This window comes from Phaethon lepturus, unplaced genomic scaffold (assembly GCF_000687285.1).
Source record: "Phaethon lepturus isolate BGI_N335 unplaced genomic scaffold, ASM68728v1 scaffold11233, whole genome shotgun sequence".
Classification (NCBI taxonomy): domain Eukaryota; kingdom Metazoa; phylum Chordata; class Aves; order Phaethontiformes; family Phaethontidae; genus Phaethon; species Phaethon lepturus.
The window spans coordinates 1-17,963 of NW_010528381.1; the positions used below are offsets into that span (position 1 = coordinate 1).

Below are 17,963 nucleotides of genomic sequence, written 5' to 3' on the forward strand. Positions count from 1 at the left end.
TCCCCAGAGGCGATGCGCGCACCCCCCTGCACGCGAACCGCCCCACCCCACACTGAAACCCTCCGTCAGCCGCACCAGTGCACCCACCCACGGCACCGGCGTTCAAACACCTGCACGGCACCCTAAACACAGGTGTCCCGCAGAGCCGGTGCTTCCTGAAGGTACGTACAATACCTCACACGCAGGCTGCGGGTGCCAGCGGCAAGTGTACTGGGACCGGTGCTCCCCTTTCTGGGGCGGCCCATGAAGCGGTGGCTTGCTAGCAGAGACAAGCCCCTGCAAAGATCCCGGATGCCTGCATACATTCACAACCCATACAGACAAAACTCGCTCCAGCCTTGCTTGCGTTTCTTCAAAAATGCAGTATTATCGCTTTTACCAAGTAATGACCACACCGCTGCAGCACATGAAGTCCCCATCTGAAGGCTGTACCAGAACCCACAACACGACTCCACCACCCCTGGTCCCATCCCACCTCCTTTCCCAGCCAGGGATTTCTCGTAGCTGTCCTTCCTTTGGCAGGTAAAAGGGGCCTATCCATTATTCACTGAAATTATAATTTCCTAAATGTTGTTTGACCTTTCACGGCACAGGCGAAAGCAGGCAGTATTCTTTTCCACCCCTCCCATCCCCATTTTGCTGCCTTTTCTCTTTTGTTTTGTTCTGTGAGAAATACCAAGCTATTTCTCGTTGTATACACATTAGTAAATCTTCAGAGTGAAACTTTCCCCCAGTCTTCGTCTTTGTTTCCTTAATGGTAGCTATAAATTACCACTTTCCTTTCTCACTGGAGCATCAGGCTTCATTGCTTTTGAAATGATCAAAGTTATTCTCTTCTAAAATCCAGTGAGAAACAACCTATTGTATCTCCTGGACAGTTTCAGTCTTAGTCAAACTCATCTATAAATGCATAAAACTGCTCATTAAACACTCCAAGGATTCTCCATCCTCCCACCATACCCCAAGCATCCCCTGCCAACAGAAGTAATAAATGAACGAAGACTTTCTCCACAGTTTCCATGATCTCATGAATAAACAAGTGTGCTTACGATGGGAATTCGCATATCCATGCACCTCTCATCTGAGGATATCGACCAAGGTGTCTCTGCACTCCCAAATGCAGAGAGAAGCCATCTCCCATTGAGGCACATGACTATAAGCCACTGTACAGAAAAGCTGTTACATATTTCTGGCACTTTCCAGTCACAGTTCCTCAATGAACTTGACCAATATTAATTTAATTAAAAGTCATCCCATAAAATCTATGTAGCAGAAAAACCAGTAAGGAACACTGAAGAGAAGAGGCACATATCCAAACTACAGCTTTCTGAGACACAGCAAAAGCAAAGCATCTTAATTACTTGTGTAAACTAAAATATGAAGTGACACACAAATATTTGGGAATGCCCGAATTCGATCAAAAGATCTCAACACAGCTGGGAAAACAAACATTAACAATATTAAATTTATCTTGGTTAATGAAACCATTTCTTATGCATATATCTCAAAAGTACTTTGTGAAGGATCTTAGCTATAATTTCACATAGAATATTAATTGGTTTATGATGAAGAATTGCCATTAAAATATCTCTTTAAAGACACAAAACACACAGAAGCTCAGACTTCAACTCAGACATCCTTCTGTAGCCTTCTTAACTATTTCTATTCAACTACAGATTCACAGTGACAAATGACTGCACTGGGTACAAAGATCTTTACTGGGAGAAAGAAGCTACAAAAAAACTCAACTTCAGCAATAAGTTAAGTATGATTAAAGAAAAACAAACATACCAGGGGCAGTTCAACAGGAAGAGACCCCAAATAACACTGTTTGGGTTTTTCTTCAGCAATTAAAAATAAAAATCACAAAGTTTTAGGGAGCAAAATAGCTACTGGCAAATATCTGCAAGAAGTGTATGCAAACAGGGTATTTTCATACATTATGCATACTGATCCTAAAACCAATAGCAAACTTTTTGCTCATCTAGATACTATACAGCATTTTAGTCTTGATATAAATTTTCTCAGTGTTATGTGGACCAGAGTCCCATTCAGTTACGTTTCACAGATGCTTTGAAGAAAAAGAGCTTTGGCTATTTTATGTTCGGAGAACGGCTGCACAGCAGAGAACTCGTCTGCTTTTTCCAATTGTACCAACGTGTGTGCTACCTTATAATCCTGCAAAATGCAGAACCTCCCACAAACACTTGTCTGATCTCTTTGGGTTGCCAGGAGCACAATGCTGCTATCAATGTTGTCTGCTGCTCCAAAGGAACTCTTCCATACAGACAAGATCCCCAATTCCCCCCATCACTTAAAGTGCCCTCCACTTTAACTATCACTCAAAGTTGCCTCACATTGAGAGATTGAGACTAAGCTGCCACAGAGCAGCTGTACAAACTGGTCCAGAGATTCTGCACCTGATCTCCTCAGTTCAACACCTCTGTCTGAAAATTTGGGATAAAAACTGCTTTATAATCCTTGTTAAATGTTATTATTTAATGATAAGCAAACATGATTTGAAGACATCTAGATTGCTATTTCATTTGTACTTAATGTAGAGAGAAGTAGTGGGTCTGCTGCACTGAGCAACAGTCCATCATACCGACCCAAAATTTAACACAACTGAGCGAGCATAATGAGTGCTTGTGACAGAAGCTAAAAACAACTGGGAAGGTGGGAGGAGATGCCAGAACAAAAAAGGGAAAGGGGCAGACAGACAAGTGAGGAATACTTGCAAATATTTAATTATTCCAAAGCTTTTCACACACTTAAGGTTTCAGAGCTGTAGTTTCAAGTCTTACTCATCTCCGTATGTGCACTGGGTTTTGAACAATTGTTTTCCTTTGAAATGAATCGCTCAAACTTTTGCACTTACGAGAGTTTCCATCTTCGTATCCAAGGCCTTTCCAAGCTACCAAATAGATTGAGTTCTACATAAAATAACACATCTTCAGTAATCAGTATTCAGTTTTGCAATTTAACAGTGGCTTTCAATGGGAGCAGGACCTGCACATGGCTGATCTCAAAACAGAGAGGAAAATCTGGGGTTCCTCGGGTCACAAGGAGTCTAAAAGACCTTGTCATGTAATTTATACTCCTTGTCTAAGTCTTTTTATGCTACTGGTAGAAAAACTTCCCTGAAACAAACATCCGATCCATCAGTGGTATTTTAAATGTTATAGGATCTACTATAAATATCTACTTGGCGCAGTTTTGACATTTGTACTTTAAGAACCTTCCAAGTCATCACTACAACAAACCATAACACAAGTACATTTCTAGACCTTTGTGTTTGGATCAGTTAGTCAACAGACTAACTAATCATTGCCCAGAACCCAAACTCTCCTCACCAACAGACATTAGTAAGCATCACCTTCTATGAAACCACCTCAGACCTGACATATGGAACAGTGCTGTGAACTCAGCAGTTGCACAACACACTTTGCCCCCCAAGGCCTCTGTTCTTTTTGCTCCTTCCCCTCGCAGGAAGTCTGAAAGATTCGAGGCCACCCGTGATGAAGTGAATGTGTTTCTGAAGTCATGCTTACCTCACAGCTCCATCCAGGCCTGCCCCACATCCACCCTCATAGTGCCCTGCAGAGGAATTAGAAGCAGTAGGTCTAATAAGCCTAGGGAACTGAGGTGGTCTGTTTCCAAGAGAGGCAGGTTCGGCCTCTCACACAAACGTGGCACGCCTGGCAGCAGGCACCAAGTTCACGACTGCACCCTCCCAAACCTGTCCAAGGCTCAGGCCACCAGCACCACCTCATCAGAACATGGGGCGGGATGAGTTCAACCTCTCAGTATCTCCCCCAGTGAGCCCACAGGATGACACCAACAGTTGTCAGAATCACCACCAGCTCAGGAAAATTGATGTGGTTCCCCCAATAGACATCTTAACACTTTTTATTTTGCTTTGCTTAAAAAAAGCCTCCATCGCTAAGGGGGGTGGGGGTGTAAAAACAGAGAGAGGTGAAGGAAGCAGAGATGCCTCCAAATCATGATCAAACTCCTTTCCTTCTGCCTTTTTCCTGATGGTATGAAGCATCCAGTGATGACCTCATACAACTTGACAGAGTGAACCCCACTAACTTCAAGATAGTCCTAACTTGAACCACTGTTCCCAGCTGAGAAAATCACCTTCTGTATTTGCCAGCTTCAAAAAAGGAATTTGTCAAAGCAGGAGTTAGCCATTGCTGACATGCAGGTCAGAAGAACATGCAAGTCTCTCCAGCTACAGCTGACAAAAGAGTGGGCAGCTCCCTAAAACACGGAAAGAACAGCACACCTGAAGGATGAGCTCCTTTTTGCAGCTGCTGGGCGACTAAGGAATGGCAGAAACCATACAACGTGGGGGCAGTGGCATTCAGCCTTCTTACCTATTCCTGTCACTGTATGTGGGGAGGAACGCAGAATCACAGTGACTGAGGTTGGAAAGGACCTTTGGCAGTCATCTTGTCCAACCTCCCTGCTCAAGCAGGGATCGTGGAGACTGCCTTTTGGATGAAGCAGGAGATGAAAGTGAGCAAAATTAACTTGGTCTCCCTGCTTCTCACACAACTGACACATAAAACTTACAGGACATAGGCAGCAGAAAAGTTACAAAAGCACAACCACAAATTAGTTGTGCTCACGTTTGTTTACTACTCCACTCAAATCTAAAAACTAGATTGAAGATACAGTAAGGCAGGCAGAACCAGTTTCAAGGTGAGATAAGCAGAGCAATATTTAATGAACCAAGATTATAGAGGGCTCCACTATATCGGTAAGTACTTCAAATAATTTAAAAAGTGAATGAATGGAGAGGGAAGGAACCATACTTTTGCCTCTTTGCCAGTACAACCCCTCCACCTGATAATTCCTCCTCTGGGACTATCTGTCAAGTTAGAGCTTACCCTGTGCAAAGATGAGATAAAAAAAGTAGGAAAGAGACAATAAAGGCAATAATGCTTGGGGCACGCACGAGTGCCACAGATGTTGTCAGTCTCAGAGCTGGAGGACAGTGCTAATTTCTCATTTAACCTTGTATTCAAAGCATCAGATAGTTACATTTCCAACAATTCCTGCTTCTCTGTATGGATCCTCTCACATAAAGAAAAAGGCTGAGTACATGGTACATATAGGTGAATAACTGTATTTTTCAGAACATAAAATTTGGAAGCCTCCACCAAATTTCGTTATTGGGATCAAAAGTTCTTTCTAAGGTAGGAAAAATGCTAATAAAAACAGCAGCACATGTGTGTGTTTACTCACAGATATTGTCCAAGATCTTAGTCCCTTTGCCTTCCTGTTCTCCCCACTCCCTGATTACTGAGGAGGCATCTCTTCCACTGATGGCAGTCTGATCAACAACAACTGCTTGCAAGCAGGCTACACTGGTGATGGGAGGTAGGCAGACATTTAGTTGAACAGATCAGATACAAAACTGCACAAAAAACATCTCCTGAAATCAAGACACTAAAATGTCATACGTACCTGCAGTCAGGGAAAGAAGATAAGATGATTAGCCAAATTATGAGAGGCTTTTGAAAATAGCACATTAATGCTATTTCTTATGTTAGAAGATAAATTTTATTGCAATTCATCAAATGAGCTACACCTGTAAAACTGTTTTGTATATCCAATTCACATTTAATGTCCAATGGATTGAAATGTCACAGGAAAAATAAAAAAGGAAAACAGTACCTGGTTTTGTCATTATAATGTAAACTTCAACACCCACCCTTAAAAAAAACAAGCCAGTGATTTCCCCACGTAGTAAAATATATAGTATATAAGGTATTGATGCTTTATCTTAATTTAACAGCCAATCTCTAGGTATAAAATAAAGAGCTACAAAGACATGAAGTACATGTACAATATCTTCAAGTAATTTCAAGTATCCTATAGTATCTTGTACCATGGACAAAAATCATTTGACAATATACAGAAAAAGTTAACTCTGAATAGTTTCACTGCAGAAACCTTAACGTATTCATGAATTCAAAACACATCAAAAACATGGATCATCCAGCTAGTAGGTCCCATTTGAACAATCTGAAAAATACTCTTCATAATGGAAAAAGTTGTGGAATAGTATTCAGTTCATGAATATGTCTTCAGCTACAGAATGTCAGACAGTTAAGTTTATGGCAGGTAAGGGCTATTTTTTGTATAAACTTATCATCATACTATTTCATTACATTTAAAACAAGTCTTTATTATGTTTTCTTTTTCTATAAAGTATCATATCAACTCTGACAGCATTAATGAAAGAAGCATAAATAACTGATAGGTGATGGCCTGTTGTTTTTTTTTTTTTCCCCTCAAATCAGGTATCAGCCTCTAAACATGTTTGGCCAATTTAGCACTATATATTTACTGCATTATGAACTACTTTTCATCATTATATTTCTCTCTACAGAATGCAAGTCTGCTGTTAAAAAAAATTATCTTTCCCCATTAACTGTTATTAAAAAAACCCCAACAAAAACCAACCAACAAAACAGCATAGCCACATTAACCCGCACCTACCAAACCTGCTCCCTTATTTTAGAAAAGTAACAGAAAAAAAAAGGTTACAATTGCATTATTCTATAGCTCGTTTCTGAACAAAAATGCAATGCAAGTTTCAAAAAGGGAAATGGATTTTACAAAGCGCTAGTTAAAGAGTAAAAGATGCTGACTACACCATTTTTTCTTACACAGTCACCCAATTCAGCAGAATGGCCTGGAAGGAGCAAATGCTGGATCCTAACGTTACTCTGTGGGACTGATGCTAGCTACATCAATGAAAGAAGTAGGTTGGTTTGTGGTAAACACCAAAGAGTGGTAGGGATTATGGCTGCTACTGCAGACTGAACTGTTCTTAGATACGCCAGCCAAATCTCTTCCCAAAGCCCTATCACAGGCTACCACAGAACTGTATTTAATATATCAGTCTTCCTTGGTGGCCTTTGGATCCAACAAAACCAACATTTTTTTCTGCTGCATTTCAGAAGCTTCTGCTGCTCTTCAGTGGAGCAAATCCTTCTAGACTCAGAAGTTCATACCAAAAAGCACTCTGAATCCTAGTGGGATTAAGCATAGTCCCCACTGCGAGAGAAGCAGGAAGGGTCTATCACAAAGTTGTCTTTCCTGTCAAGAAAAAGTAACTGAGGAGCTGGGAAGATGACCTCTGCATCTTCCTCTTGCATCTGGACAGCCAGCACAACAGGGTGCCGTCACTGATGAACAGCTTCATCCCCATGCGCTAGCCAAAGAACCCAACACTTGGGAACCAGCAAACCCCAGCCTCTCTCCATCTCAGGCATCGTTAACGGTCATAATGAGGCCAAGGAGATCCACACCAAAGCAAGCCATTAAACCAACGGTACCATGCCACACTAGGTGGACTTGTGTAAAAAACAAACAAAAACCCAAGATGCTTCCCCCCCCTCAATTCAGGGTTAATTATCTCATGCAAGATAAAGTTAATCCATACTTAATACTATGAGAGATATGGTTTTAACAGGATCAACTAACCTGTTAAAATTAAAATAGTTAATCCAACCCTCCTTTCTTACGTAGACATACTCCCCGTGAAATACACAGGCATAGTAAGGTAGTCTTAAATATAGCTGAAAGCACTGTAAATTTTTTTTTGTATTATTAATATATAAATAAGTGATTTGGGGCAAGCGTATAAAGATTATCCCAACATATTAAGTTGAATACATGAAATTCTTAGAATAAAGTACATGTTTTATTTTTGCCCTTCCAAAGATGGAAAAAACCTAATAAAACCAAACCTGCATGCACAACATACTTCTGTGAAACGCTCCTGTAAGCTCCAGACTGTGAAAGAATTCACACCCATCCAGCATGAGGAGTGGCTTGGACACTGCCCTTGCATCTTCCTAATGCTACTGTGAAGTCAAAAAAGAATCTTGCTCTGATAAGTAGTGACAAAGGAACTTCTCAGTTTAATCATGAAATAAATAGGACAAAAGTAAAAATAGTAAAAAATTTAATACATGTGCTATGCTTATAAATTATGAAAATAAAACTATCACAAGATGTGACTAAGCTGCAGGTAAAGAAAAGGTGCTACAACATTGTATGAACCAAAAAACTGGGATTCTGCTTCTCAAAAGAGAAACTATACTGAGATAAGTTTATACAGTGGAGACCTCTTAAATACATAGCCCTGAATTTCTGTACAGTAATTTGTGATGCTGATAAATCAGCCAGTTCTTAAGTCACATACTCATTTCAAAGATATTTTTATCAGAGGATTCAAATGAACTGAGATGCCTTTAGGCATTTGCCAAGTTCCAGATTTCCAATAAATTAAGCTTTCAAACATTTGTGTTTTATTGTGGAAGTGGACTAAAGCTTTCTCTGCTAAAAACAAAAGCATCCCAAATGAAGCAGACTTTCACAACAGGACCCAAGACATACTCATTCAAAAGGAAAAGAAAAAACCTTACTACCCACTGTTTTTTCAGAAAAATTAAGAAATCCTTGTATTTGTTAGTAAGGTATACCATTATTATTTTGTGGGGGTATAAACATCCTTCTTTAGTCATCTGGCATTTGGGGAACTCATGTTCCTTTTTATTAGCAGTTAAGAGAATTACCAGCAGCAATCATATACCAAACTTCAAAAGGCTGGTTCAGGTGGAAACATTTTTGTGTTGTGAACAATTATTCCAGGTTTTTCATTTAAGTGGGCTGCACTGTAAATTCGGAATTGCAACATAATATAGCCAGTTGTATAATAGACTTTTTTTTAAAGACAAACTTATAAAACACAATGATAGGTTAAATAAATAAAAAACATCAGTTAAAAAACACACTTAATTTCTTCTGTGCAATTATGTACCAATATGAAAAATATTACTTTGATCTCTGCACATGTCACGGTTCAGTCTCCTGGATCTCACTAAAAATAATACTGACAACAAAAATAAAGGAAAAAAATGGTTTGTTGACAAATCAGTGCTTTGGAGCTATTAAAAAAAAAGCACACATCAGATTTGTAGTTCCCTTGCAGCAGAACATGACCCAATACGTTAAAAATCAAACATTGGTAATAATGTTAATATATAAAATACTAGTTTAAAAACTATAGAATGACCTTCTCAGCAGAAATGGAGTGTATACATTTGGGGTCTATGACATACAGCATATCTGAAGGCAAGTTCACAGAATGCTGAAAGGCTCACTGCACATTTTCTATGGCAAGGAAATACTGCAGCTTTAAAATAAGCTGCACAATACTCATCTCTATCTCTTTCACATGAAAGTGTGTAAAAAGCAAATCAGCAAATAAACTCTAAAATAGATTTATACCAAAATCCTCTTTTTTACATTGAGTTTACAGCTTCTATCCATTGCCTGTACTACTTTTGGAGTTTCCTTCAAGAAAAGTCAAAGTTGCATTTTAGGGCCATGAACAAGTTCACGATACAATGTACTGGCAGACAGAACTTTTGCATACTAACGAGATTCACTCCTTGTTGCCTTCTTTTTTTTAAAGATAGTTTTTCCTGTGGGACAAGAGATCAAATATCGATTCCTTTGACAAGAGATGCCTCCAGCGTAATGTTGAACTCTTGCAAGGTCTGCAGCACTCTAATCAAAGAATTCACAAGAGTATGATCCTTAATCAGTGCTATGTCTTCGTACATCTGTGCTGTGATTGGGCAGTCTGCGAGCAGGGCGATCCAGTGATGCAAGAGGTGGTCTCTGACAAATTTGGAAATAAAAATAAAGCCAAGTTAGTTTCTCATTTTCATTGAAATTATGTTTATTCTTTGCCTTCTAAAGAGACATACCATCTTCTCCCCACACTTTTATAAGGTGGGGAAGAGGGAGTAACTGTCTGTGGAACTTGTTCAAGTAGGGAGTATCCGTGAGAGACCCATTTCTAGTCTTTCCACCCCTCACATCAAAAAATATGGTTCCCAGGAGGCCTGGAAGTCCCAAGCAGGCCCGAAGTCACTAGCCTGCTTCATTGCCTTTGTGTTAAGAGGCTTCTTGATGGTCCCAGCTTCCCTCCTACCCATCTCCTACAATGAGTATGTGGAGGGTGGGGAGTTTACCCAGCCATTAACTGGAGAGGCCTCACTGATGGATGGTTTTCTGTTTCTATCTCCTGACCTTGCTAACTGTACATGAGAGGGAAGCTATTCATACCAGCCTACTGCCTTTCTCTCTCAATTCAGCTGCTCTTTGGGATACTCAGTTTTGTATGTCAGAGTTCCCACATGCCACTTCACATGCCTAAAAACTCAGTCAGAGCACGGTTCACTTGATCCTTATTTAGTTACATCAAAGAACTGTGTAAGTAGTAGTCAAACTGCACAACCCAGCAGTTGTGTGGCTTTGTCTTACTAATATGCAACACCCTTTTAATTTTATTAAAATATCAATAACAACAACAAATAAGAAGTTTCTTCCTACCTGGCTCCAAGACACACCAGCATCTGAAACTTGCCATCCTTCCCAATGTTTCTAGGGGTGTTGTTGATAGCAGTGATAAAGCGACAAAAAGTCCTGGCCCTTGTCTGCCAGTTCTCTTCTGGGACCATTTCATTCTGCTCAAGGGTCTCATAGTATGTTTGTGCTTTTTCTTAAAAGAATGGTGGGAGATAATGAAGTTTCATCAGTGCATATAGCGGTCCTAAAATATCTGAAATACCATTCTCCTGTGCTTGGAATAAAATAGTTAGGCACTATGACCTTCAAATTTAGATGATTAAATTTAATATCACCTCAGTACAATGTTTTCCCCACAAGCATGCTTACAAATCCATAAGGCTACCTGACACCCATATCTGACTGTTGGCAAATCAGTATGAGTGTCTGCATCATGTAGGGGACAAATAAAGTTGAAAGACCTTGATTCAAAGCTCATCCATGAATTTCCTGAATGATTATGCCTAGGCATTGGTTTTTTCTGTTTGATTCAGTCCTGTGTTCCCCATATGTAAAACTGGGATTCCACTTCCTTCTGAACAGTGCTAAAGACGTTCTAGTATCTACTGAATTTTGAGATGCTGCAGTAAAATGATGATATAAGGAGGTCCTGCCAAGACGCGTACAAGAAGTATGCTGTTCATGTCAGCTGAGACACAGAGGCAATGAGGGATGGATATACTTCGAAGACACAAACAGGCTCTGGTATGTCTTCCTCCCACTTACCTAAAAAGTCCCAAATAAAGACGTTTTTGAAGAGTCTTGGTGATTTAAATCCATGCTGAAACACTTGCTCAAGAGCTGAAACAAGTCCACTTTCTCCACACAGCAACAACGTCAGACTGCCTCTCTGTCAAGCACACACAGAAAGCACACTCACTTATCTCAGTTTGGAAGCCTGGGACACAAAAGTGTCTCACGCATCTGTTACTGAAACCAATTTTTAAATAAATAGATGCCCTAAGTTATAGTCTACTGTCGAACAGTGGCCCCAGACAGGATGGCCCAGTTCTCACAAGACCTCTTGAAGAATGAGACTGAAGAAAGCAGTCTCAGGGCCTCGTTGTCACCAAATGAAGGCACAAAAAAGCCAAGATAAAGATCATGAGCACGTTTTACCTATAATAATAACCACTCTTCAGAAAGATAAGAAAATATTTTCCCCTTTTACTAAGTAATAAAGATCACAAGTCCATTGTAGCAGTTGCCTCGGACTTTGCTTATCAACAAAAACAACATTTAATGCTATATTTAAGCCTCAGGAAAAAACCAAATTCTTCTTTAGAACATGATGGTAAATTCTATTTTGCAAAAACAGTGCATGACCACTTGAGATTGTTGTGTAAATGTGATCAACCAGAATTATACTATATATGAATTTGCCATGCTATACTGAACTTAGAAAAGATAGGTGCAGAAGGAATGGGAGGAACTATTTGTGAAAAACTAATGACTTTCAAGAGATATCCATACAGGAGCCAGCACTGCTCTACACCACTCCTGCTCGCAAGGGCTGGATTTTGATGCTTTGACACTGGCATGCTTCTTAGGTTTGTTTCAGAAAATAACTTGGTGTGTCACTTAAGATGAATACATGTATAACGTAGAACTGTTCCAGAGTCTTTGAGCACTTCTGCTTCACTTGCAGGGGAGTAGGTGTGGGTCTTTTTTGTGTTTTTTTGTTGTTTGGTGTTGTTTTTTTTAAAGCAGCCTATGGGTTTTCATGTTTTAGTAGCGAAGACAATGCAACACAGGCATAAAAAAACCTACCCAATATTCAATGTAAAAGCAAAATGTCAGATAATCCAGAAAAAACTAAACAGGAGGCAACACTCTTGACAGTGGTACAGGTAGAATCTTTGGCAGAATTTGACTAATAACACAATTTCCAACAACAGAATGTTAACATTTAAATTAACAGAATGCTCCAGTTAGCAGCAAAACTGAGGTACTTTAAGATGTACTATTCCAACAGTGTAGTCTCATTATCTTATTTTTGTTCCACTTAAGAAATTTTCAAACAGATGGCTGTTTATTCAGTTTAGTTATATACTCTACAATGCTTACTAGTAAGAGTTTTAAGACAAGAGTACCACTACAGACAACGCAACTCCTCACCTCCTTCTCTGGCTTGTGGAAATGCTTGACAATACCATTGACAGCTTCACCAATAGCTTCTTGTATCTGACCAGTATTTAACTCTGCAAAATAGAAAAAATATATCCCGTCACTCTAACAGCTTTAGAAATTGTACCTCTGCATGAGAAATAAGGCATACCACCAAAAAAGCATGAACCAGTATAACCTACACTGTTAGTGAAAAGGTACTGGACTGTGGGTAATAGAATCCAATTCTACTTTTATTTACTGTGGAGGAAGTAGAAGTGGAGATGGTCTAGTTTTACAACAAAGTTAAGACTGTGGTGTTTCAACACAGCAACAGATGGGAGAGTGTTTTTACATATTATGTGAGTTTTCAGACCAGGGTCCAAAGCTAAGAAAAGGAGTATTGCTTTGATTAGGACCACCAAATCTGGGCATCCTGGAAATACTTGCTGTGGTAAGTAAGCCCAAGTGTGCTTGGGAGCAAGGTAACCACCAGCTTTATCAGGAACAAGACAACCCCAGACCAGTGATCTCAATAGAAAACTAAACAAATAGAAACCACTAGCAAGTTTTTTCATCCATGAAGGACAGATAGAGACAGGGCAGCAAATTTTCTACCTTTCTCCTTAGCATTTGTTCCACGGATGAAGGACAGGAATAGAGAAAAACACCACTAGGGCAGATAAGCACTGGACCGGGAGTCCAGAAGCATCTTCCTTTCATCCTTGGAGACTTCCAAAACTTGAGTAGATAGTACAGGTTGCTCGGTATTGCAACTTGTAAGTTAGCTGGACTTTGAGCACGTTGGGTTGGGCTAAGTGAGTTTCACAGGTCCTCTCCAAGCTACAGTTCTAAAATAGAGGAAAACCTACAGTTCTGTTTGCAGCAGCTCTCCTCAGGTGATGATGCAGAACAGTACAAAACAAGACATCCCCCACCACTCACTTGGCTTATTGTTCGGCGATATAGTGACAAATCTTCTGATCATGCTTGGTGACTGCTGCAAAGGAGGGGTTCGGCACTGCCGCTCATCAGCCTCAGTGTGGGAGGTCAGCAACTCTCCCACTAGGATCCTCTCTAAGCTGCCATCATCCATTCCTTTTCCAAGCCACCTTCCACAGGGAAACCTAAGAACATAAAGGAGATACTTGGATCAAGTTCTTCAACCCAGATTCAATTTCATTTCAGAGACTTTCAACCACAGTTGCATAAAACCCAAATTCTGCTAGTATAGTTATTAGAAATACTTCACTTGTCTAGCAACAAATGAAGTCTTGGTTTTGGCTTTTGCCAGCAGAGGGAGCAAAAGTAAAGCAGTTTTTCAGTTCCAGGTTTGTGCTCAATGTCGCACTAGATGATCTGCAAGGCAAACAGTGGTAGATTTTGTCTTGTGTCCTTTATGTAGCACATGATTTGAGGGGCTGCAGAGGAAAAGGAGGTAGAAGGGAAAGACCCACTACACACTATAGATGGGTGGTGAAATACACCTATGCTTTCACTGAATATGTTACATAACAGTCCAGCCACAAAAAAAAAAAAAAAAACACACCACACAAAAACCACACATATACTTAAATGCCAAAACACCAATACATCTATTGGAATTGGGATATTAAATCAGACATTAGAAAGCACATGTGCTCACTTGCTCATTACCACTTTGTATAAACCAGTGTTGATGTCAGCTTAATCAGAAAACTGAAGAGCATCCAAAAATAGAATCTTGCCTCTTCATTTAATTATAAACAAACTGGCATGGAGAACTGAGTGGACTTACCTGTCAGTTTGCCATCAACATAAGCCTGACAGTTTCTCTAAACAAAGGACAGGGCATCAATCTATGCTGTACCTAACACTGATAGATAGAAATATATCTAATTCTTACTGTAAATCTCACTTCTTTACTTTCACTATGCAAACACAGCTTTCTAACACTCATAAGCCCTTGTGTTCCAGCTTGTGTCCAAAGGTGTCTCTAACACCTAGAGCGCTCAACCTTAATATAAAATACCACCCATACTTGGTAAGCAGCGAGCTCTAACTTGCCATTTCTTTTTTAGGCTCAAGGCAGATTTAAGATGTATTAACAGTCAATTCATCTTCTCCACCAATGTTTTGGAGGCTAGACATGAGCATCTGCAAACTGAAAACTGTTTAATTTTGTAAGAATCACAACTTGTTTAATGCCAGAAGCCAAATGACCTTTCTACGCCTTCAGGTAGCAGCAGCCGTAGACATAGAGTTCTGGGAGATAAGACCTTTCTAATCAAACAAGCCCTACTGTGCCAGCTCCCTGCAGAAATTCTACTTACCTAATATGAAATGTCAGGATGATACTTACTTGTAAGTATGCCCTGTTATTTCATTTCTGACCATAACATATTCCACTAGCCACTTGGCATACAGCCCTGAATTATCATGTCCTATTTGCACTGTGGTCAGTTTTCCCAGGTTCTGGCACTGCAAATTAAACAAAGAGTTTGTCAGAGTAAACTGAAAGAGAACAGCATGTTAGAGGAGTAAACTATCAGAGAACATGCTCAGACAGGGAATCAGAAGTGTGGTTCTCCTTTTCTGACTGCATGATTGATTCTGGGCTTTTTAGAGGTTGTTTGCTTTATTTGTTTTTGGTTTTTTGCTTTGCTTTGTTAAATATGATTTTGATCAGCAGAGAGAGTATCAGTTGAACTAGATTTTTCAATTAAATTTTACCTAATGCATTTTACCTAAAATCAGAACAGAATCACTTCTTTGTTTCCAGTAGAAGAGGATATGACACCTCCCACCATTACAGCACAAAGTTGTAATATAAAGACAGACTTGTGCATCCTTGCACTAAGGATCTGTCAGTCATTTTGCTCTGCATGTTATTAAATATAGACTAAATTTGCTATGTACAGGCACAGAAAGTATTTGTGACTAACCCCACAGACTGAAGATATGAAATGTATGGCAAGATGTTACAGCAAGGGGAGAATTTAGAACTGAACAAACAGAACTTCCAAAGCATTTTTTGTATCAAGCAATACAAACCTCAAAAGTCATTTCTAATATATTCCTGGGAATCTGCAGGACTCCTGTTTCACCCAGTTCTCCCGAGATACAGATCCAAGGATTGGCTGTAAACATTGAGCCACCAAGTTTCTTGCTAGGAACAATCAATATGTGGTATGGGATCACTGCAAACACAAGAAGAAATAACACTTCAAAAATTAAGAAGGGTAATTATGTAACCTCTTTAATGAAAAGAGGGGGGAAAGGTAAGCCTATAATACTGCAGTACCAGGAAATGTTAAAACAACATCAGAGCTGCTACTTAATCATGCTAACATTTGCACACTAAGCACTGACTGACAATCAGGAAGTGCACACAGAGTAGTCATTAAGAAGCAGAGCTGATAGAAAAACACTGTCAAATGAAAAAAGAAATACGGATGGAATAATGCCTTCATCTGGGTACAGTAATTTTTCATTTACCAGCCTCAAAACATGTCAAGAAGATGGTTACTTGTCCCCAGTTTAGAGACAAGGAAGTGAAGACAGAATATTCATATAACCAGGACTACATTGTAGCTCAGCATGCAACTCAATGCTCAACTCCTAACTGCCTGCTTTTGTGTGTACACATACGCACACTACACAGCTAACACCAATTCCCATTCAATTACTAACCAAAGCCTTTGTCTGCAGGGCTTGCTTGCAGCAGCATTCACTACTGTGGCTGAACAAATTCAGTGAAAATACATTATAATGCTGCAAGTTTCTTTGTACCACGTTGCTCTTAGCTATGCTAACTCTAAGACTTCTTGATACTAAAAAGAACAAGCAACTTTTCCCCTCTCTCCCTCTAACTGGTACCACACATATGCTCAGACACTTTTTGTTGTCTGGTTTACCAGTGGCTAATTCCACATAGTATCACCTGAGTTACAGTCCCTTCTCTGGCTCAGGAGGCATGTGCTCCTGAGGAAATCTATGGGCTCTTCAATCACCTAGCATCTCATGCACAGCCCCCTGTTAACCAAACTTTTATAACAAAATCCAATTATCTGAATGGTCACTGTGTTTCTTGGCAATCTGCCCTTCTTTTATAATGCATAAATGGATTATAGTTAGGGCTTTTCAGCTGAGGCATTTAATACATTTCTCCCTCAATGTCTCCTCAGCTGTCAGTGCCCTCAAGAAAGCATTTGGTGGTTGGATTTTCTTAAAAGCTTGATGCTCGTAGCATTTAAGAATGAATTAAAATGTTTCTCTTTTTATTTGCTGTGTTGATAGTCTTAAAGTGAGACTTTAACTGCATCCAGCAGACCAGATTTTAACATTGTCCAGAACTTGCCCACAAGACCAAAACCTGCTTTGCTTAGGCATCTCCTTGCTTTGTCTTTCATACACACAAATATGGATCATAACATACCATCAACAGTAGCCCCTACCATGGGGCCAGAGGGATCCTTTCACACAACCCCACACACAGTTTTATAAGCCTTGCTTAGAGTCTTTCCTTATTCTGTCTTATTAGTGAGGTCCTGTGGCAACAGGCACACAAATGCATGAAAACTCTGCAACACATTTAGGCACCAGCAACAAGAGGTTAAAAGTTTCTCTAGGGCATCTTCAAAAAAAAGGGGGGGGGAGGGGAGGGGCGTACTTCAATGTGTTGCAGACCTCTGATGCAGCCCTCAACGGGCATTTCACTGTTATCCCAAACTTAGAGACAGGCATGCAGCAAAGTAGGTTGAGCACGAAGAGGGGAAAGGTTTTTTATTTTCTTTTTAATCCCTAGCATGTGTTAATATTCTTACCTTGATAATGAAGAATCCATATTGTTTGCATCATGCTAAACAAGAACAAGTCCACCACAAAATTTTCTGTTGAGAACTCTCCTCCAACTAAAAGAATTAAAGCTGCCCATATTTTACCAAGTTAGAAACAAAAGCCTTTAGTACACAGAGATACTGCGCACCAAAGAGAACCACATAAATAGTGATACAGCATACACAGATGGATACCAGGAAGAAAGCAGAACAATTGCATTAAGGCATGTTGCTCAGAGCTGTTTAGAATTTTGGGTAAGGCCTCAGCTAAATCTGGATATCAGAGTTCCAGGGAAAGCAAATACTTACAGATTGTTGTGAAAACATTGGTAAAGCAAAAGTAATCAACAGCATTGAATGACAGGAGATGATATAAGAATTGTTCTTTCTCATCATCACAGCGGAGGAATGCGTAACGCTTGTAGAGTTTTCTGACAAAGCAAAACAAATAATCTGTCATAGTAAGAAGATGCTTTCAGTAAAATGTTTTCTATTATGCATATTTATTACGTAAACCATGAAGAATATGCAAGCAATTACAAATGACAAGTGATATTAGTAGAGCCAACAGTATTTAATGTGCCAAGATATGAC

At 39.7% G+C, this 17,963-nt stretch overlaps 1 protein-coding gene across 1 annotated transcript in view; it reads right to left on the bottom strand.

Moving 5' to 3' along the window:
• Positions 1–9,057: 9,057 nt before the first annotated feature.
• Positions 9,058–17,963, bottom strand: part of LOC104618139 (DENN domain-containing protein 5A-like) — a 48,371-nt gene continuing 39,465 nt past the window's right edge. Inside the window, 8 exon segments of the mRNA XM_010283661.1 lie at positions 9,058–9,714; positions 10,432–10,600; positions 11,173–11,296; positions 12,565–12,647; positions 13,498–13,679; positions 14,894–15,012; positions 15,586–15,731; positions 17,679–17,800. Of these exon segments, the coding sequence (XP_010281963.1) occupies positions 9,531–9,714; positions 10,432–10,600; positions 11,173–11,296; positions 12,565–12,647; positions 13,498–13,679; positions 14,894–15,012; positions 15,586–15,731; positions 17,679–17,800 (1,129 nt within the window). The 3' untranslated portion in view covers positions 9,058–9,530.